Source organism: Hypomesus nipponensis, chromosome 7, assembly GCF_054491055.1.
Source record: "Hypomesus nipponensis isolate SF chromosome 7, ASM5449105v1, whole genome shotgun sequence".
In the NCBI taxonomy this organism is placed as follows: Eukaryota; Metazoa; Chordata; class Actinopteri; order Osmeriformes; family Osmeridae; genus Hypomesus; species Hypomesus nipponensis.
Window position 1 is genome coordinate 3,493,876 of NC_140367.1, and position 21,974 is coordinate 3,515,849.

Genomic DNA, 21,974 nt, shown 5'->3' on the forward strand with positions numbered 1-21,974 from the left:
ACAATATCATTTACCGTCACTGATGTGCAATGAGAACAGTTTTTTACAAGACATTTCCATTTTCCTCTCAGGTTTACTGTCAGTTGGCTTGAGATTTAGCTGATTGTTGTGATTTCACTGTTCTAACGCTGGGGGGGTCAGAGGTCGTAGAGGTCTGGCCCATTTCCAGTCTGCTGACCTGAGGCTTTCTGAGAGCTAGGTCCTGGTTAGCACGTAGAGCTCCGAGTTACCTGACTGGGTTTACTGGCACCAGAACACTGACCTGCTGATCCCTGAGTCTGCTACGCTTCAAAACACATCTGTGTGTGATGTAGACACAGGGAGAGAGAGAGGGGGAACGGAGAGAGAGGGAATAGAGAGTGTGTAGGTGTGTGTTTATATTTGCATGTGTGTGTACGTGTGTGTGCGTGTGTGTGCAGGAAAGTCTTTGCAGTGGAAGTGAGTGTCATTGAGATAACCTGGGGGAATGTGCTGAGCGGGAGAGCAAGCAGGAAAGTGTGGCAAGCCGTGAAGACAGGAACACACAACTGCCCCCAAACTCACCCCCTAACTCACCCCCCCTGCCATCTGTGTTTCTGCCACTGTCAGGCCTTCCTCTGACAAACACACACACACACACATACACAACACACAACACACACACATCACACACTTAAAGGAAACGGCCTAGCTCCAGAAAAGCTGATGTGTCATGTCTTCCTCCACCAACTGAGCCTACACCAAAGCCAGGGAAGTGCTTGGCTGTGCAACACCTCTCTCTCTCTCTCTCTCTCCTTTCCTGTCCTTTCCTGTCCTCCGCTCGCCTCTCTCCTCCTGCCTGTCTCTGGAAAAACCTGCTTCATTCCTCGCTTGTGCCGGGCTTGTGTGGGGAGCGTCTGTGGCGGAGCCATGACTCGGTGCTGTGTGGTCAAAGTGGTCCAGTTGCAGCTCACAGAGATCCAGATCCTACCGGTAGGTCTGCTGCTGCTCTGATGAGGGCTGGATATGGGTGAAGGGGAAATGGAGGGAGGGAGAGAGAAATGGAGATAGGGAGACAAAAAGTGTGAAAGGGAGGGTAAGGGAACAGATTGAGGAGGTTTTGTGCAGTTCAAGAGTAACTAGAATTCAACTAGAAGTTGTTAATAGAGCATGAGTTTGTTGTTGGACGCCAGGGCCAACATGTGCTAGTACTTTTACGTGTGTGTGTGTGCGCGTGTGTGTGTGCGCGTGTGTGTGCGCGCGTGTGTGTGTGCGTGTGTGTGCCGTGCATGCCGTGTTCTGCTTTACAACAGGCATGTTAAAGTAGGGCATCCTGCCCCAACGATGGAATGAAGATTTTGTGAATCCCAGTTATCATTGACACATCTCATCCCTCAGCCCCTCTATCTAGAGCCCGTGGCTACACTCATTCACCGCTTAGCTGCCTCAGCAAATCTCAGTAACTATCAGCCCATCTCAGGCCTGAGAAAGTTTCAACTTTCTTTTTTTGCTGCAACAATCTCCCCCATCTCAGCGAGGTGGTTTCTTAATGACAACAACCCTGACTACCAACCTGCGCAGAAGTGAAAATAATCAGGGTTTGTCCGGAATTGACGAAGGCAATTTTGGAGGGGTTCTAAACCCGATGTTTCATAACTGTGATTTTTTTCTGAAGTGAAAGGAGAACTTGGGCAAGAGTGAAACTAGTTACAGGAACAGCTGAGCCTGTGAAAGCCAGCCACCTGAGATGGACTCCTCCTCTCTGCTTTCCTCTTCTCTCCTCTCCTCTCCTCTCTCCTCTCACGCTGAATGGGTTCTCTGTGACTTGAGAGAAGGTTTTCTGACTTCAGAGAACATCTACAGAGGTAACTGAGTTCCACCGGGGCCAAACTCTGTAAGACCTCCTCTTCAATTTAGGAAATCAACAAGGAATGCTTTTGGTGAATATCTTCTTTGATTTATATGTTTTTGAACTTCAAATCCTAATATCCATAGCCGTTGATGGTTGACCCCTAAACTCAACGGTAAGAAAACAGTAACATGTTTTTGAGGGGGTTGCCATGCAGAGCAACATCATTAGATTCTGGAATCTTCTCGTACATTTTTTTGTCTTCATGTCAGGTTTAACGAGATAAGAAGCTTCCTAATCACCATGATACATATTGTGTACGGCCCCTGTCACAAAGTATGATGCTGTAAAAATACAACGTCCAGGAGACTCCAGAGATCTTATTGGCTTGTTGCTTGATGGGTGTGTGTTTGTACATCAGTGTATGTACATGAGAATGTGTGTATGTGTGTGTGTCTGCATCTGTAGGACATTCCACGGTTCAGTCCCTCAAAGGGGCTAAACGAAGTTAGAGAAAGCACAGCTGCTTCACTAATAGGGATCAAATCTGCCAGCTTCCCTCCACGCAGAGATGGGGATTAGCAAAACAAACTACACAACAAATTGATGTTCTGATTCAATCACTGGCATAGAGGAGATCTGTACATTCATCTCAGTACTGGATTTGCGCCTATGGCAGGATCAGCTTAACACACTCAAGCACATTCAGCTTGAATTCAACTGCTTGATGGGAATATTTTCGAACATGGAAAAGCAATACAAGCAGATCACTGTATTTGCAAAAGAGATTGTAATATAATACTGTGTATATCTCTATGTGAGAGGCCTTTTGACTCTATCTGAACAGCAGGCTAAAAACACCAGGGGCCTTTGACCTTTGGCTTGTCATAGATATTTGCTGTACAACACCAGAGTTTAGATGTCGACGATAAAGATCATCTTTCTTCGCTCGCCATTGTTCGTGAACTTCTGTGTGTTTCGCTCTCTCTTTCTTTCACACACACACACACACACACACACACACACACACACACACACACACACACACACACACACACACACACACATATACAGACACACACGTAAACACAGACACACACACACACACTTAAACACAGACACGCGCACACACGTACACACACAGACAGGCATACACACAAGCTTTCATTGTCAAGTATGCCTGACTGACTAAAGCACCATTACTCTTGGTAACCACATTAGCTCCTCTAACTCGTTTAGCGGCGCGTCTCCGGCGTTTACAGTACCGAGTGAGAGAAAGTAAAACCAGGACAATGTTCAGTATGTTGCACAACAGCTCGTAGTGTGGTATCCCGGCATTCCAATCGTCCCCAGTGGAAAAAATGTTGATGAAGTAACAGATGTGTTATTTGGCCCTGAGTGGTCCTGAGATGTCTGTCTGTCCGCATGACAGGTCCAGCATTGTGGACGTTTTGTGGAGAAATCTTACGTAACAGAAACAGTGTCTAGGGACAAATGCGGTTCTGATGCTCCTGGCTCTTAGGAACCTTATTCCACACTTGTTAACGTGTTTTCTGTGCTAATGTAGACTTCTCATTTGTGTTTCCGTGAGTTATTAAAGATGAATGATGGAAGATTTTTTAACAAGGTGAATAGGAGAGGTTTTAAAGATCAGCCTGAAGGTCTTTTAAGCACACGAGAGCCTGATAACAGGAATTACTCCAGTGGTCAAGAGGCCAATCCTGGAAGCCTCCTCATCTTATTGATCAGGCAAGGCCATTCATTAGAATGAGACATGGTTCAGCAATGTTGGATGGTTCATGTGAAACTATGATAAATGATATGTTGTTGACATTAATGTATTTTATATTGTGTCACCGCAATTAGATTGCTGAAATAGAAATCACAAAGAGCAGTAAACTGGGAATATATATATATATGTATATATATATATATATATATATATATATATATATATATATATATATATATATATATATATATATATACATATATATATATATATATATACATATATAACAATAGCCCCCCAAAATAGTTGTAAATTCATCATAAACTCATTGACCAAAGTATACAAGGAGTGTCTTTGTGACCCGTGCAATCGCAGTTAACATTATTTGTCAGTAGGTTCCCTTCCAAATTTAGCTGAAGCCTTTATATTTAACTCCAAACGCCATCCCAGAATAGCTCAAGTGAATTGTTTGGTAATTGACTATTATAGTCAATGAATGAGAACAGGCGTCTGGTAAAAAATGGCCGACGGGATGTAAAAAAGAAGCCTTTGGTGAACAAGAGGCTGTTGTTGTAGAACTCCAGAAGAGAAGAGGAACCCGATTGGCCGTTAAAAGACAGGGGCGGGGGTGGGTCCCAATGAATTAGGGATATGGGGGCAAAACTGCTGTCCTGTTGTGATAGGACCTGGGGTGATTTGATGGGTCACTGTTTGAAGTGATTACCACGCTACGTAACATAAAAGGCTTGCCTTCCGCTGGGCCAGATGAGCTTGTCTAGGACCAGCGTATATAAAGACTGTGCTGGGAGGGTTAGGGGAAGACACACTGAGCACACCACATCACCAGGATACACATCACTACTTGGGATCCTTACTATTTAAGGTCGGTTTGCTGCATCAACACCACAACCAGATCCAGCACCCAACCCAACCCGGTCATAGGTCGACTCTCTCTGAGAATGCCACATCTAAATGACTGCAGCTACTACACCATGCGGGATACAGCCAGAGTTTCCAACGTAAGGACTTTCTTTTCTTTAAACTCAAATTTCTCTACGGTCTTTGTTACACTTTTCTTTTCTTTTTTCACCTTGTGGAAAACGTATTCCACACTGAGGATGAATTGTCGCAGTGTTTTTTGTTGATGTGTGTTTCTGTCGCTTGGTTAGTGGGAGATGTGTGCGGTTGAGAAACAGGAAACCCTATTGGGACATGCCGACTAGGTCTCCAACTGTCAGACATGTTCAGCAGTTGGTTTTATCACACGTGTGAGTGGAACTTGACATACCTAATCAATGATTTGTATCAGCAGAGGATTCATTCTGCTGCTGAGAATAACCAGATAAGATAACAACCACCAAAAGATAACATTCACAATCATTGCTTTTCCGTCTGCACTTACTCAGTAAGCTGTGCTCAGCATTACAAGACTTCAAAACTGTTGTGAACTCCTCCACTGTTTGATCATGGATCAGCATTTATCAAGCTTTAAAACCCCTTTCAGAGAAGTCCTATTACCTTTGTCGTGTATTTTTGCTTTGTGTGACTGCATTGTGATGGCGATTTGGAACTCAACAAGTTTCACTCCCATGAGTTGCTTAGTTTGGACTGATTGATTGACTCACCTGAGATCAAGCGCGACTGAAACCCAGATCTCCGGCCCGACTGCACCTGGGTCTATGTTCTGAATCCTCTCGACTGCCTAACTTACCCCTGGCTCTGTGTGGAACAGGTCCAGACTCACCTGGAGAACTCCAAGTTCCACTTGCACCAGAGCCAGAGCCAGCAGGTCAAGCAGTACCTGACGTTGGGTTCCAAGCTGGCTGGGGGCCAAAGCCAGGGCCACACCGCCCCAGGACACCCCCACGCCCCGGGGCAGCCCCTGGGCGCCCTGCCCGTCATGAGGAACGGACACATGCCCTCCGTCAGCGACGGGAGCCCCAACAGCCCGGTCACCCTCCTCACCCTGGCAGCCAGCCACGACAGCGAGGTGGGTGCAGCTATCTGTTATCCGTGTTCCCTGCAGGGGGATCCGAGCAATTTTACTGTTTTGTGTAGTCCAAAAGCGAGGAGATTCTCATGTGGTAGTCTACGAACGAGTCAAGACATACGAACGAGTCCAAATGTATGATGATGTTGATGTTATGATGTTATGTAAGCGGGTCATTTGGATCTGTATGAATCTGTACCCCAACTGTTAGCATCGACACCCTTCCCACCCCCCACACTTTTCTCTCTTCTCTGATCTACTCATCAATAACTTCAGACATTCCTGATGACCCTGATGTGAAGCCTTCTTCTGAGGCTTGGTGCTGCTGTGATAGCAGACGTTCTCCTCACCTCCATCGCAGCGGTTGTGTGGACACCGTCTGTCATCCAATCAGCATCCTATCTCAGCCCTCCCTCCCTCCCTCCCTCCCTCCCTCCCTCCCTCCCTCCCTCCCTCCCTCCCTCCCTCCCTCCCTCCCTCCCTCCCTCCCTCCCTCCCTCCCTCCCTCCCTCCCTCCCTCCCTCCCTCCCTCCCTCTATTGGCATGTAATAAAACATCTAGAGATGTTTCAAAATTACTCAGAGGGCAAACTTTGATAATGTTTTCTCCTTAGTTTCCAATGGATGAAGTTATTGATGACCTTATAAGTCTTGAGTCCGGGTTCAATGATGGGGGCTTGGATTGTATGGAACCTAACATCATGATGCAAAACAATGTAAGTATGTCCCCCTAATACACTTCCAACTGACAGAAGTAGTCAATGAAAGCGTCTAGAAAGTTTACCGTACCGTGATGAGTGTGTGATCTCCTGATATTGGCTGAAATGAGAGTCTAGTCTGTCATCTTGTTGACTCCTAGGGAAGTGACAGGTGAAGAGAAGATTTGAAGTCTTTGAAGTTGCTTGATTACTTACACTTTTTTTTTTCTCTCAAAGAAGAAAAAAAGGAAACTTAGAAGGAACTTCCCCAGAAGAACTTCTGAGGTTCAGACTTGACTTGCTTGGGAAATAAATCAGAGTCTTTGTCTGGGGGTCAGATTAAGTCCAGAGATGAGTCAGAGTTCATTTCTCCAGGGTTGGGGCTTATCCACATTTCTTACATTTCTCAACCTTTCTAACAATACAGATTAGGCTGTCCAGTGATGTCATTAAACATTGTGGCTGGCCAACTATCGACGACAGTGTGAGAATAGAGTGCTAATTAGTGTTTACACTAATCCTCTGTTTTCCTCTGCTTACTGCTGAAAGCCAGAGAGAGGGGGAAAGACAGAGAGAGAGAGAGACAGAGGGAGGGAGTGAAAGAGACAGAGGGAGAGAATGAATACAATTTAAAATGTGGCTGAGGCCAAAATAGATAGTCTATCCACTATGCAAGAAAACAACGTATTAATTCAGTCGCGATTTCCGAACACAAGGACGTAAAGAAGGCAACTGGAAACAAATACCTCCTGTGTGATTTACGGCCTGGTTGGAATTCTGTAACTGTGAGCCAGACACTTCACATAGCGAATCGATTGTGACAAGCTTATTACCACACCTGAGCTAGCCACAGAGGCATGCATGAAACTAAGAGAGTGTGGTCAAACAGCAGCATTGTGAAGTGTGAGAGAGAAAGACAGGCAGAGGGGGGGAGACAGGAGAGTGTCAGGAGAGACAGAAAGACAGGCAGAGGGAGGGAGACAGGAGGGAGTCGGAAGAGAGAGAAATACAGTTGTGGAGGGGAGGGGAGAGATGGGGTGATCGACAGTGAAGATGAGAGAACGACAGGAGAGAGGGGGAGAGAGAAATTTAGAGAGAGAGATTTAGAGAGGAGTCAGTGAGGCATTGGATTGGGCTAATATCCACGTCCCTGCGGGCTTGTTCAGAGATGATACCATGCTTAAATGGATCAATTCATTCTAATTAGTCATACAGTAGGATGCACGCTGTCGTTTCGCCGTGTCAACATATCCCAGAACACAGATGGGAACAGATCGGAGTGATTAGGAGCGCCATAGCAGTCAGGGGACTGTTGCAATCTTTCATTTTGATAAGCACATTTTAATTTTTTTCCTTCCAGTCCCTCCTCGTTGAGATAATGAGAGAAAGCTGCACACTGAGCACACGAAGAGCATCTGCAAATATTGTAATAGATGCAGTTTGGATTTATGCCTGTGGCACACACACACACACACACACACTTTTTTTCGTATCCATTTTTACACTCTAGGAGCAGAATTTCACACAGACACACTAGTTAAGATCGGCTTCGCCCCGCTCCAAAACGGCAAGGTGTTTTTGTAGTGCTTTCCCAGAACCGTCCGTGTGTCCAATCTGGTCTGTATGTGTCATTCAGCCATATCTCCACATTCCTCCACAGTCACAGAAAGGACAGTTATCTCTGGATGTATGCATGTTTTCCCACAAATGACAAGCTGGGCAGGAAAACAGTTTGTGTCTGTTTTTCTGGAGGGGGTCAGCTCTGAGGCTGCAGGGGTGCTATTTTGAACACAGATGGTCCCTGTGTTTGACGGTCTTTCGTATGCAAAGGTCCCGATAATGATGATGGTGGTGCAGAGGGGCTCAGGGTCAGGCCGTAGCCCTGGAGCGCCAGTAAAATGTCAATTCAAATTTATGTTTCGTGGATTCCAAAAGGAGTGTCCTGTTAAATCTGACAAAACCATGCCCTGGGGCCGGATTGGTTGCCTGTGCCACCCCCCCCCCCCCCCTTACTTCCTCTATTCCCCAGGAGCTTCCAATAGCACCTCCTGATGTTTCACATCACCTGGACAATCAGGGCTCCTTTACATAATGACAATTACCCATTTCCCCCTAATGGATTAGTGAAGACTGTTTTTGACAAAGCTTTATGGCATGGTAGCACACACCAGGGATGCCCTCTCACAGGAGTTTGAACAATGTGAGACCCTGGTTTGAGTGTGAGCAAGCTGTACTGTGGTTGTGTTTAACATTTAGCTCCTCTCCTCTCCTCTCCTCTCCTCTCCTCTCCTCTCCTCTCCTCTCCTCTCCTCTCCTCTCCTCTCCTCTCCTCTCCTCTCCTCTCCTCTCCCCTCCCCTCCCCTCCCCTCCCCTCCCCTCCCCTCCCCTCCCCTCCCCTCCCCTCTCCTCTCCTCTCCTCTCCTCTCCTCCCCTCCTCTCCTGTCCCCTCCTCTCAGGTATCTCTCAGTGGCAGCATGCTGGATCTCTATGGGGGTGAACCAGGTATGAAAGCCCCATATGGTGGAATGACACCCACCTCATGCTCCACAAAGCTCACAGTTAAACAGGAGGTCACAGGTATGACCACACAGCATAGCGCTGATGACTTCAAAACAAATAAAAACATGATCACATTACCAATTTATAGCTTGAATACTGTAGTAGGTCATAGAAAACCAGTCACATAATCTACATTTACTGCAACCCTCCCATGATAGTATGTCTCATGGGACACAGTACATATTTTACAACTGACTGGGATGCTGGTCCTGATTTGATTCTTCTTTCCAGAGAATTCCTGATTCATGCGTCTCAGTCATACTTGTCAGTAACGCTTTCATTGGCCGCTCAGGTGTGAAGATGTCATCTTTAGCCCTGTTGGTATACATAGTTCATGCACTGTCTATTGATTAGTCAAGGCCAGCTCACATGGACTGGAAGTGCGTGTCAGTTTCCCAGTCTAGCATTTCAAATTGAATTAAGAGCAATGCTATAGGAAAAGCCGACAAATATTTACTTTACTTAAGTTGTAAGTCGATTTTCTCGCTTAGAAATGCTTTGTGAGGATTGTATCACTCGTGTGGCCGACTGTTAATGTCTCTGTTCCTTACTCTCTCCAGTCTGTGTTTTTTTGGGGGGCAGAACAAACACAAAAGCCTCTGTGAGACATTTCTTATGAATGTCACGCATCAAGTAAAGCTAACTACTTTAGGAAATAGAAAAAATGCCTCAAGAAATCTTCACTCCAACGATAAAATACGAAAATGAACCATCTTTTTCATATGAATGTGCAGTGGGACAATAGGGCAGTTACACAGAGTTAAACCGACATTATTAAATCAACAGAGACAAATTGAGAAATCCAATCTCTGGTCCCAATTATGTAATTTGGAAGAATGTGAACGTGAATATGGAAGCCCAGGCGTTCGGAACCCTTTGGGAGCATCAGCAAATTTGTTAATCTGACTTAATTGCGTGCTGACTGGCTTCAGACGACACATGGCTTTTCACAACGAAGCGCAGAGGGGCTGGGCCCTGGCAGGGTCTGCTAGGTCGAGAACAGAGGCACACTCTGACTGACCCCTTAGAGAGAACCACCCATTCAGTGTGTGTGTGTGTGTGTGTGTGTGTGTGTGTTTCAAGTTGATGGTGTGGGTCTCTTATGGCTGTGTTTCTGTGTTTGCGTGGCAGAACACGACACCAGGGTGATGGCTAAAGAGAGGCAGAAGAAAGACAACCATAACTTGAGTGAGTTTCTGTCCTCCCCCTTCTCCATCCATCTGTCTGTTTATCAGACAGACATGTGACCGAAACTAACCATCATTTCCTTTCCCTTTCTGTCTCTCTCTGTCTCTCTCTCTCTCCTACAGTTGAAAGAAGACGAAGATACAACATCAACTACAGAATCAAGGAATTGGGAACACTAATACCAAAGTCCAATGACCCGTAAGAGGCCTTACAGACATGTTCTCTCTCCTATCTCTCTCTCACTCTTTCTCCATTCCTCTCTCTCCCTCCCTCCCCCTCTCAGTGTTTATCGTCATTAAAACAACAGCATGCTCTTCCCCCTCCATTCCAAAACGTCTTCACCAATCAGCCCGTCTGGTCTCTCGGACAGCGCACGGAGCCCATAGCATTCCGAGCACACTCTAAACGTAGCTCAGCGCATTCCTAACGAGACACTTGAACACTTCTCCCTCTTCTGTCACAAGGATGTACTCGCAGTGCTATTGTACTCTCCAGTCAGCGAGACACACTTGTCCTCCTGGTCTCCTCAGCCCCTGAACTCAACAATGTGGAGAGAAGGGGAGGGGGCGGGGGCGGTCAAATGGAAAGAGGACAGTTTGAAACTAAGTTTGGAGGCTCTATTGGCGCTCGGAGCTGGAGTATGGGGAGGTTTAGAGCTCCAATCCGCAACGCAATTGAACTCTGGGTAGAATGTAAATGGAAGTCGCTGTCTGTCTCCATGCCATTAGAGGGAGATAAAAGAGATTATTAGCAGCGATGGAGCCATCCTTTTCACCACAGCTTCCTCCTCTTAGGGACAGGGAGGTGATCAGATGAGGCCTGCAGTCAGACACCTCAAGTCCAATTCTCTTCCTTTTTTTCTTCTCTCATTTCCTCCACACCTATTTTTATTCAGGGATTAATTTTAACCACACAACGGGGCTTCCGGAATGGACTTCCCACACGCATGCTTAACTATTCTATTTAAAAAACCCATTCAGAGGTGATGTCATGTCCGAAGGTGAATAATTGCCCGTGTAAATCACTGTTCCTTACCTCTCCGCAGTGTCAAATAAAAAAGGCTGGGCCTGAGCCGTTTTACTGATCCTGTTCTACTGTGGTTGGGGTCTGTGGGATATGAAGGTTATCTTCTTCTGTGTGGTCCTGCAGTGACATGCGCTGGAACAAGGGCACCATCCTGAAGGCCTCGGTGGAGTACATTAAATGGTTGCAGAAGGAGCAGCTGCACGCTAGGGAGCTGGACACCAGGCAGAAGAAACTAGAGCAGGCCAACCGGAGACTACTGCTCAGGATCCAGGTACACGCCTTCCTGTTACACACCTACAGTACACACACACACACACACACACACACAGACACCCTTGAACCCCCAGTGAGTGTTGACCCACCAGACTGGGGCAACCTTTTCTCGTAGAAACAGCAGCTAAACTTAGATCAGCTCCCACTGTGCCAGTCTATAAGGGAGAGGAATGCTTAACTTTACAACCCCCCACCCCATGTTCATACACATCTACAAACCCCCCCCCCTCCCCCCCCCATCCCGCAAGCACACCCCATGCCAACAGCACTGCTCTGTTAAGCAATGCTGCAATTTGTTTAAGCTGTGTGACTGTGAGAGCTCCATCACTGTCAGAAGGGAAGGAGGGGGAGGAGGGGGAGGAGGGGGAGGAGGGGGAGGAGGGGGAGGAGGGGGAGGAGGAGGAGGGAAAGGAGGGGGAGGAGGAGGAGGGGGAGGAGGAGGAGGGGGAGGAGGGGGAGGAGGGGGAGGAGGGGGAGGAGGAGGAGGGAGAGGAGGGGGAGGAGGAGGAGGGAAAGGAGGGGGAGGAGGAGGAGGAGGGGGAGGAGGGGGAGGAGGAGGAGGGGGAGGAGGGAGAGGAGGGGGAGGAGGAGGGAGAGGAGGAAGAGATGCATGTGCCAGCGTGGTCCTCTCCTCCCCAGCAGCATGTGGATCCAGCCTCCTCCTCTGTGTTAACCACACCACTGACCTGCCACACACTGATGGATGAGCCCCACGCACTGTCATGTTGATAGCACAAACCCCTGAGGGTGTGCTTGTTCTGGTGCAGGGGGGCGTGGGGAGGGGTGGGGGCGTTCTGGAGTTAACACAGGAGGAGGGGGGGAGGGGAGAGTCGCTGATGAAATGGGTTACCCTGTTCTACATGATGGTGGTGCAATTTAAACACAATCCATCATGATCCACCTAGAGACTGGGTGTTGTGTTTGTGTGTGCGCAAATGTGTGTGAGCGTGTGTCTGTGTTTGTGTTTGTGACGCGTTTCAACTCGCACTCCCTCAACTCCAACTCCACAGAGGACAAACAGCGGCAAAACAGCCTCACAAATATATATATTTTAGGATGTTTATATACACACATATGTGTGCGTGTGTGTTTTGTGGTCTCTGACAGCCTCCTAACCGGCTGTGTCTCTGTGTTCTCCAGGAGTTGGAGATCCAAGCCCGGGCCCACGGTCTCCCCAACATGGCCACCGCTCTGGGGGGCGCCGAGGTTTCCTCCCACCTCGTCAAGCAACACCCCCACCCCCCCCAGGCCCCCCTCTACCAGGAGGACATCAATGGAGAGTACCTCCAGCGCACGGCGGTAATGCCTCCTCTGGCCACGGGGGGCGCTGGCGCGGGAGCGGAACAGGGCGCGGACGGCTCCACCACGTTCTCCGACCCGCTGTCCCACTTCACGGACTTCTTCAGCTCCACGCTCAAGGAGGAGCACCGATTGGACGAGATCCTGATGGACGACCCCCTCTCGCCGTTCGGCGCCGACCCGCTCCTCTCGGCCGCCTCCCCCACCGCGTCCAAGGACAGCAGCCAGAGGAGCAGCTTCAGCTCCGACGACTGCGACGACCTATGATGATCTCTAGGTGACCTCAGGCCGACCCCAGGTCAAAGGACATACAGTGGTGGACAGCCGACGGAGAGGGTTGAGGTGTGATGTTTCATTACAGACGAGCACTAACACACACACACACACACACACACACACACACACACACACACACACAGCCTGCTGGAGGGGGTGAATCTTCACAAACAGCCAGCTCCAGACCACAGACGTCCCTAACAGGCAGCACCAGACAAACACACCAGGCTGTGGACCTCCATGTTGGGACTTTGGTCCAGAGAGCAACCTGCCTTCCAGACTTGTGATAAAAAAGGGAGATAAACAATCAATCAACCCATTGATCGATGAACCAGAAGCTTGCTCCGCGAGGAAAGAACTTGCAGAACAGATTCAGACTGTGGTAGCTGCACACTGTGACGTGTGCCATTGCAATACGTCAGATATGAAATACCCATCTTCCAAAAATCCATTCAACAGGATTACTGTATAAAACAATGTTAATGAAAAGGAAGATATTCTATGTTTTTGATGTGTGCCATTGTTTTTATACAGGATAATGAGGCAGCATATTTGTTTGTGGTTGTGCTATGCTACGTGCCTGATCCTGTGATGGCTACTATCTTAAGAAACAAAACTGAAATGATAATATAAGTATTAGCCGAAAGCCTAACACATTTGTTTGTCTTTAAAGTATTTTTTACAAATGTCAATGTGTTTTAATAATCCATATATCCCTAAACAAATGTATATTACCTAACATGTTATCTTTTTATATTCTTATTGGGGTTGAGGATAATAAAGCCCTCGTTTTGATAGATCAGTTTTGGATTCTTCTCCTTGCCTCCACCTCCCCGCATCTACGTCACTGCATCTACGTCACTGCCTTACGTTAGAAACCTTATACCACTACCGTACCTTAGTTTGCCTACTACCATACAACAGCTGTATCTCTTCTCTCTTACTGTAACGTGGGCCCTCTACACTCTAAAAGCTCTGCAAAGTCTCTACTTAGGTCAACCCTTACAACTGCTCTATTGTAAACGTTTTTAGAGCCTACTCCTTAAGGAACACTGATCTAAAGAATCCTTGAACTTTTTCTCTTCCGTAGTTTGGTCCAGAGTGTGTTGGGACTAGACTGGGGGTCAGAGAGGGGGCCAGACAGGGGGCCGGGGTCTCTGTGAGAGGGGGCAGGGGGGCGGGGGCACAGATGAGAGACAGAGTAAGTGTGAGAGAAGAAACGATGATAATTATGAAGCCTGTTAAGAGCTCTTACAGACCTGATGGAAGGATTGAGCTCACGGAGAAGAGAAGAGGAGGTAGCTCTGTAACTACCTCGTGTCAAAGGCCAAGAAAGTTATCCATTCTGCCACTACCCCCTAACTCTATTCGACTAAAAGTTTTACAACTTGGACAACTCCGAGTTTGTTTATAGAACACCTAATTATCTCAGCTTGCGAGAGTATTGTGAACTGGGACTTGGTTGGTAGTTGCTTTTCGTGGATTATTCTTTTGAAGAATTATTTCATCAACAGATATTTTTGTAAGTCTTATGCATTAATAATACAACAAGCACTTTAAACTTTGAAAAAAATTAAAAACACTCCTCTGAGTGGCTGAGCTGTGTTTCTCATCAAAGCTGGTCTAAATTAATGTTTTAGACTGTTATTAGCTTGTATGTTTCTCCTGTAATGAAATCGAAAGATTCCGCTTGCATCTCTTCGAATGGCTGCAAAATAAAATTGAACCACCCAATCATTATCAAATATAGACACTTCAACTACAAAGGGCTCAGTGATGTTGACTGGTAATTGGCCAAAGCAATTACAGAAGGTAAATATGGATTTTCATTATGTAGCTGGGAAACATGAAGGGTGTATAAATAGGGCGAAGAAAGTTGGCGTGACTGAAATTAATTTCCAGAAGGTTCTCTTTACATTCTAATGTCTATTTTCTCCTCAGCATCATGAGCTGCTAAAATACAAAACGCAAATACGCGAAGACGTTAAACTATCTCAATGATAAATAGGGATTTATTGGAGGTAAACTAATAACACAATTAAAACTCATATTGTCTTTGATAGACAGGAGAGTGTTTCCACAATGTCCAATGTCTTTCCATATCAAAGGCTGGTCATGGTTCGAGTTCAAGGGTTCTGTAGAAGGGCTTCAAAGAACTCTGTGGTCTGGTGAGGCAACTGTGACATCAGCACACAGAACGTTTATTTGGAACATCACAGTTCATCACACCAAAAGTTCTGGAACCTTCCAGACTTGGAATGTCTTCACCAGGATAAGAAAACATTAAGCTATCAGATAACACTATAATGTTGGTCACACAGCAATTCATACATTCATAAATGAGGATTACTCTAGAGAGGAAAAACAGATTGGCCTGGTTTACCATATCCCAGATCCTCATGAAACACTGCTTCTAATGGCCTGTTTGATCACAAGATCTGAACCATGACCGCTCTCCCTTAGACTGCCAGAGACAGTGAGGTGAGAAGATAGAACAGTCTGTCCAATCCTTCTGACTTTCACAGTCTTGTCTACCTAAAGTCTAGCTACCTTCCTCGCAACGCAATGGTGTAGTATCTCATTCCACCAGCAGGTGGCAAAAGTGAGCTGTACAAAACTCTTCGGAACACCAAATTCCCCAGAAAGCCAAATCACAGTCCTGTACACCATGACAAACAACTGTGGTTGACTCACCTTGCTAGCACAACTGTACAAAAAGTCATTTGTATTCAAGGATAGCACCCTCCTCCTGTTTAAATCATTAAGACAAACTGGTATCATATATTAAGTCATTTCAAATTGCGTGGATTTCATTCTGACTGTGGACGTTATTGAGGGTGGTGCTGTGTAGTCTTCCATCAGCCAGTAGAGACTCAAAAACCTAATCAGGAAGTATTTGCTGCCCCCCCCACGCCCCCCCCCCCCGGCCCCTTGCTGACACAGAAGGTGAGGTGCTGTCACCTGTTCAGACTGCCACAGCAGTTGACGGGAGATACAATGTTGTATACTCACGCCTGCCAACCCTGCCATGACAACTTGTAATCATCTCCCAGTGACTCTCTTTAGTACGCAATGTGCACACATACACACACACACACACACACATACTCCCCCCCCACACATACACACACTAACACACGCACACACATTCATGCAGATGTAGAAGTGGACGAGCACACACACACACACACTCACACATATACATACAAAGGTGCTCGCACACACACTTCTCCCCTCACCTCGCTGCCACACATCAGTGTCGTAGCAGGGTGTAAGAGAGAAATATCATTTACAAACACTCCTTAGCATCTGGACTGTGACAAGGCCTGTGCACAAATTAAGTATAAATTTGACTGGGAATAACAATGTGACAGCATGCTCCAAACATCATGTGCTAGAGCTATTCTCAGCCTTGAGACTCAAATTTGCCTTGTGTGTGTGTGACAGTTTGCGAGAGGGAGCGAGAGAGAGACAGATAGATGGAGAGAGAAATAGAGAGAGATGGAGAGCGAGATGGAGAGCGAGAGAGGGATGGAGAGAGAAAGAAAGAGAGATGGAGAGAGCTGGAGAGAGAGAGAGAGAGAGATGGAGAGAGAGAGAAATGGAGAGCGAGAAAGAAAGATAGAAAAAAGAGAAACAACAAGTAGATGATTGTGAGCCAGTGGTTCCACTGAGTTTCTCATTCTGAACAAACACCAGATTTTTCCGGAACTGATCCCAGGTCAGCTAAGCCTCCTGTAGACCTGAAAAACCTGGACTGATTTACAACCTGCAGTTAGTTCAAGGCTGACGTCATGTTGCTAGCATTGTACGGCGTTGACAATGTATCCCATGATCCTCGGGGGCCCGGCCTTTACGAGAACCACACCCTGACTGTCGTTTGACAAACTCTCACGTCATATGCCAGCAAAACACACACACACACACACTCTCACACTTAAATAACAGAGCCTCTGCCTGCCTCCACATTAACAACGGAACACAAAAGAAGTGAAAAATAACCAGCAGTTTTTTTTTTTTCTTCCATTTTTTTTTTCTTTTCTCCAAACGCTATAAAATTAATGCGATTTCCAGAGTTTTTATGAATTGAACCATGTGCCAAAAACATAACTTCAAACAAATTGACTTCCAATTATTGGTGCACATGCTTCCAGATGTTCAGCAGATGGGGAAGACAGACCTAAGGTGACCAGCTTCGTTTTATTCCTCAGTAAAGCGTCGACACAGTTGTGTGTGTTTCACATCACCAGGGAGGTGAGGTAGAGAGAGGAGGAGAGAGGAGGAGATCGAGGAGAGAGGACAAGAGGAGAGGGGAGAGGAGAAAAGAGGAGACAAGAGAGAGGAGATGACCAACCAGGAGAGGAGAGGAGGGGGGAGAGGAGAGGAGCACTGGGGCCCTGATGCTCCCCCCCCCCACCCCTCCTCCTTTAGAAGAGACACATGCAGTCCCCTCCTTGAAGAATTGGAAGCCACAACATTTGAATCGCATCATTAGGACACACACACACATACTCTCACTAACCTCGTCTAATCTGTCTGACCTTGGGGAGACAACAGGTTGCTGGCTGAAGAGGAGCGGTTTCTGATTGGTTCGTAAATCAGAACGGGAGCGACAGGTCCGGGCCGGCGGCCGTTACCGTGAGAACCCCCATCCCCCCCCCCCGCCCCTCTGAACCTTCTCATCCCCCCAGGGACCATACAGCAAATAACATGCCCAGAACATTCAGACAGCTGCCTCTGTAGATGGCGTGTTTCTACGTGTGTGAAGTTGAGGGATGGGATGCGGACCGTACTTGCGTTGTGGGGCCATAATCTCCGTATTCATTCTCTGCTGTGTCGTGTGCTACTGCGGCTCTAGTGATCCAACCAGCCAACCAGCTTGCGAGATGAGAGGTGAAGGGACTGCTGGGTAAATGTCACTTCTGGGGCGGGCCGGGCATTTAGGGTGGTGGAGAGGAGGCGGATGCGTAGGGGTTAAGGAGGAGGGGTTAAGGGGGAGGCGTAGATCATTACCAGAGGGAGATAATTGGCGCTGCGTGAGCAGTGGTGTTTGGGCGCTCCGATGGGCATCTCTTCTACATTATTCATCCCTCTCTCCCCTCCTCTCCTCTCCTCCCTCGTTCCTCCCATGCTGATGCTAGGCCTAAGGAGCACCTCTCATCTATTATAGATGGGTAATTGTTTATTAAATGCAGACCTGACCCTATTATGCCTATTACCCATGTGTGTGGGTTGGACTCGGCATCCTGCTACAGACGGGATCTGAACGTCCCCTGTCACACACCTGCTGGATCGGAACGCCCCCTGTCAGGGCCCCCTGGCCCGGCTACGACACAGCCCGCTCGGACCAGGGATGGGAGTCAGATGGGCGAATGAGGGAGAGTCGAGGGAGAGGGTGAATAAAAGACGCCAAACGAGGAGAGAGGGAAAGGAGGATGATGAAAAATAAAGCCAATGCCCAGCCGATCTCTCTTCTCTCTGCCTGGAGGACTGAGAGATGGAGGTATGGAGGGATAGACAAAAGAGTTAAAGAGGCTCTTTTCCTCTCATTACACAGAGTCTTAATCTCCCCCTGCCCTGTCCTGGCCAATCCCTGCTGCAGGCGTTAGGAGAGCAAAGCTCTACACCAGGAGCTGGCTTCAAAGCTGATTCATTACCTGAGACCTGACGTTCAGCCTGCCTGCCTGCCTGCCTGCCTGCCTGCCTGCCTGCCTGCCTGCCTGCCTGCCTGCCTGCCTGCCTGCCTGCCTGCCTGCCTGCCTGCCTGCCTGCCTGCCTCCCTCCCTGCCTGACTTTCTGCCTGACTTTCTGCCTGCCTGCCTGCCTGCCTGCCTGCCTGCCTGCCTCCCTGCCTGCCTCCCTGCCTGACTTTCTGCCTGACTTTCTGCCTGCCTGCCTGCCTGCCTGCCTGCATGGCATTGTGCTTTAGTAGTTCATGGTAGTGTAGCTGGGCAGACACAAGGTCCAGCTGCCACTAGAGGTCAGTGTTGCTACAGAGTTCACGGAGGGTTCTCTGTCATCGGCAGACTTGGGCCATGTTTAAAGCAGAAGCAAACGTTAACAAAAGGGATAGGGGACGGAAAAATATAATTCAGGTAATGGAAATGAATCGAAATGAAATGATTAAGTTCAGTTAATTACTCGGTAGCTTAGGCAAATCAGCTTAACTTATATCCAAATCATTATTTCGGTCGTATTGAAGATTTCCAGGAAAGATATTTAGCCAACGTGTTTCTTAAAAATAGTGTAGACTGGCGTGCATTTAGGACAGTTTGAGAAGAGGAGAAAGACATAAATGAAGGAGCCATTAGATACTATGAATGTTTAAAGAAATAGATGTAAACATGTGAAACAGTTGGTATCCAGGCAGGGTGGAGGGTTGTTCTATATCATACGTGTGTTACAGGTTGTGTTTTTCACTGACAATGACAGGGTTGGCAGAATGAGAAAAATATTATGTGGAGATAAAAAAACAAAAAACATTTACAACTATTTATTAAGGATGTGTGTATTCTACAGTAGCTTCCACAATAAAAGAGTGTGTGTGTGTGTACAGTACTGTATCGCTCTGTGTATGATTAAAACAGCAAGCTACCAGGCTGGGGAGAGGGTGTAAGATGATTATTAGCATGGAGAGTTAATTGGCTGATTGTCAGGAGTTGTGTGTTTCTACAAGTGTGTGTATATGTTGAATCATTTTACAATAGTTAAATAGGTAAGTTTAATTAGAGATAAATTAAGTAAGTTAAACTATTTCATAACTTAATTTACAACATATTCATGTTTTTTATTAGACACGTTTGTATTTTAATCAATCTGTTTGTAGAATATATACAGAAGAGAGATCAATAGAGGAAACAATCGAATGAAACCAAAAACAAATGTACAATTAAATATCAGTTTTTACTGCACGGATGCAAGGCAGCACATGGAAAGGAAGGCAGCTCCACTACCTCTGCACGTACAGTAAGAAGCGTCTCATGCCACACGTCATAAAGTGTACAATGGAACGACTGAACTGATAAGTGGAAATCAAATGGGTGGTGGAGAAATGTGAAAAAGAAGGTAGAGAGAACAAGAGAGGAGAGAGGAGAGAGGAGAGGATAGAGGAGGAGAGGATAGAGGAAGAGAGGATAGAGGAGAGGATAGAGGAGGAGAGGATAGAGGAGGAGAGGATAGAGGAGGAGAGGATAGAGGAGGAGAGGATAGAGGAGGAGAGGATAGAGGAGGAGAGGATAGAGGAGGAGAGGATAGAGGAGGAGAGGATAGAGGAGGAGAGGATAGAGGAGAGGATAGAGGAGAGGATAGAGGAGGAGAGGATAGAGGAGGAGAGGATAGAGGAGAGGATAGAGGAGGAGAGGATAGAGGAGGAGAGGATAGAGGAGGAGAGGATAGAGGAGAGGAAAGGATAGAGGAGAAGGGTAACCCCCCTTTATCTCAACTCCACCTACAACCCAGCCGGTAACGAGAGAACAACAGAAAGAAAGACAGAGATAAAGAGAGACAGAGAGAGGTTGCTAATGCTCCTCTAATCAGCAGTGCTGTGTGCAGCTACCTGGCTGTCAGCAGGCAGCCTGCCTCGGTGAGGGAGCTGGGTCCATGTTCATGTCCAGGTTCCCCTCCCTCACACCCAGAGACAACACGCTGGGCAGACACACCACTTGACAGGGTTCTGCACCGGGAGAAACAAATACAATGTGATTTAAGGAACCGTGAGACACACACACAGACAGACACACACAGAGACACACACACATACACAGACACAAGTTATATACTCTACACTCTCACGCAGAGTGAATGCATAGCACATACACACACGCAAATGGATCTTTGTTACTTGCCATGCATCCTAATACCCAGAGAGTAAAATACCTTCTTTTTTTGCATTATGGAATTTGTCATGTTCAGTTGGAGCTGTCACCGTTAGAGCAGAGTGCACTAAGGTGTGTAATCTGCTTTTCTACACATCAATTATGATGGATACTCCTGCTCTGTGTGCCTGGGCTCTCTCACAGGCGTGCAAGGAGGACAGGCCGCTCTGAAGGAAATAATCACACATACTGATGCTGGCTGACTGGTTGACTGGCTGGCTGGTTGACTGGCTGGCTGGTTGACTGACTGGCTGGTTGACTGACTGGTTGACTGGCTGGCTGGTTGACTGGCTGGCTGGCTGGTTGACTGGCTGGCTGGTTGACTGGCTGGCTGGTTGACTGACTGGTTGACTGGCTGGCTGGTTGACTGGCTGGTTGACTGGCTGGCTGGTTGACTGGCTGGCTGGTTGACTGGCTGGTTGACTGGCTGGTTGACTGGCTGGCTGGTTGACTGGCTGGTTGACTGGCTGGCTGGCTGGCTGGTTGACTGGCTGGTTGACTGGCTGGTTGACTGGCTGGCTGGCTGGCTGGTTGACTGGCTGGCTGGTTGACTGGCTGGTTGGTTGAGTGGTTGGCTGACTAGGTGAGTTGCTGGGTGATGATTGGTTGACTGGCTGGCTGGTTGACTGGCTGGCTGGCTGGTTGACTGGCTGGCTGGTTGACTGGCTGGCTGGTTGACTGACTGGTTGACTGGCTGGCTGGTTGACTGGCTGGTTGACTGGCTGGCTGGTTGACTGGCTGGCTGGTTGACTGGCTGGTTGACTGGCTGGTTGACTGTCTGGCTGGTTGACTGGCTGGTTGACTGGCTGGCTGGCTGGCTGGTTGACTGGCTGGTTGACTGGCTGGTTGACTGGCTGGCTGGCTGGTTGACTGGCTGGCTGGTTGACTGGCTGGTTGGTTGAGTGGTTGGCTGACTAGGTGAGTTGCTGGGTGATGATTGGCTGTATGGCAGATTGTAGAATACAGAATGAGTGCAAAAGTGCCTTTTTGATTATTGAGTGTGTGCATTAACATAATGACTGTCAGTGTGTGTGTGTGTGTGTGTACGTGTGTGTGTGTGTATGTTCACGCAAGGGACCGTGTGTGGAGAATTCAATCACATTTGAAATCTGTACAACAGTCCTTACTGGGAAAGATCAATATTATTCCTAACTGAACTAATGCACATGCCAGAACTCCAAACATTGCTTGTGAGTGATGTGATTTTTCCAAAGCTATCTGAACTAACAGGGAGACTAAAAGGAAATATTTAC

The 21,974-nt window shown here is 47.4% G+C and overlaps 1 protein-coding gene across 2 annotated transcripts; it reads left to right on the plus strand.

Annotated features, from left to right (window-relative positions):
* Positions 1-914: 914 nt before the first annotated feature.
* On the plus strand, positions 915-13,644 carry tfec (transcription factor EC). 2 transcript variants are annotated; one of them, XM_084701751.1, is made up of 9 exons: positions 915-951; positions 4,423-4,558; positions 5,272-5,529; positions 6,143-6,244; positions 8,683-8,728; positions 9,917-9,973; positions 10,096-10,171; positions 11,123-11,270; positions 12,413-13,644. In XM_084701751.1, exons 2-9 carry the CDS (start codon positions 4,499-4,501, stop codon positions 12,836-12,838), a joined length of 1,173 nt encoding a protein of 390 aa, XP_084557877.1. In that variant the 5' UTR covers positions 915-951; positions 4,423-4,498; the 3' UTR covers positions 12,839-13,644. The 2 variants fall into 2 exon arrangements, with proteins under 2 accessions (XP_084557877.1, XP_084557876.1); XM_084701750.1 differs by lacking the exons at positions 915-951; positions 4,423-4,558 and adding an exon at positions 1,776-1,898 and having other exon boundaries at positions 8,683-8,803.
* The last annotated feature ends 8,330 nt before the right edge of the window (positions 13,645-21,974 follow it).

Coding starts and splice junctions, on each gene's coding strand:
- tfec (XM_084701750.1), top strand. Junction 5,530..6,142: donor CAGCCAGCCACGACAGCGAG/GTGGGTGCAGCT, acceptor TTTTCTCCTTAG/TTTCCAATGGATGAAGTTAT. Junction 8,804..9,916: donor AGTTAAACAGGAGGTCACAG/GTATGACCACAC, acceptor TTTGCGTGGCAG/AACACGACACCAGGGTGATG.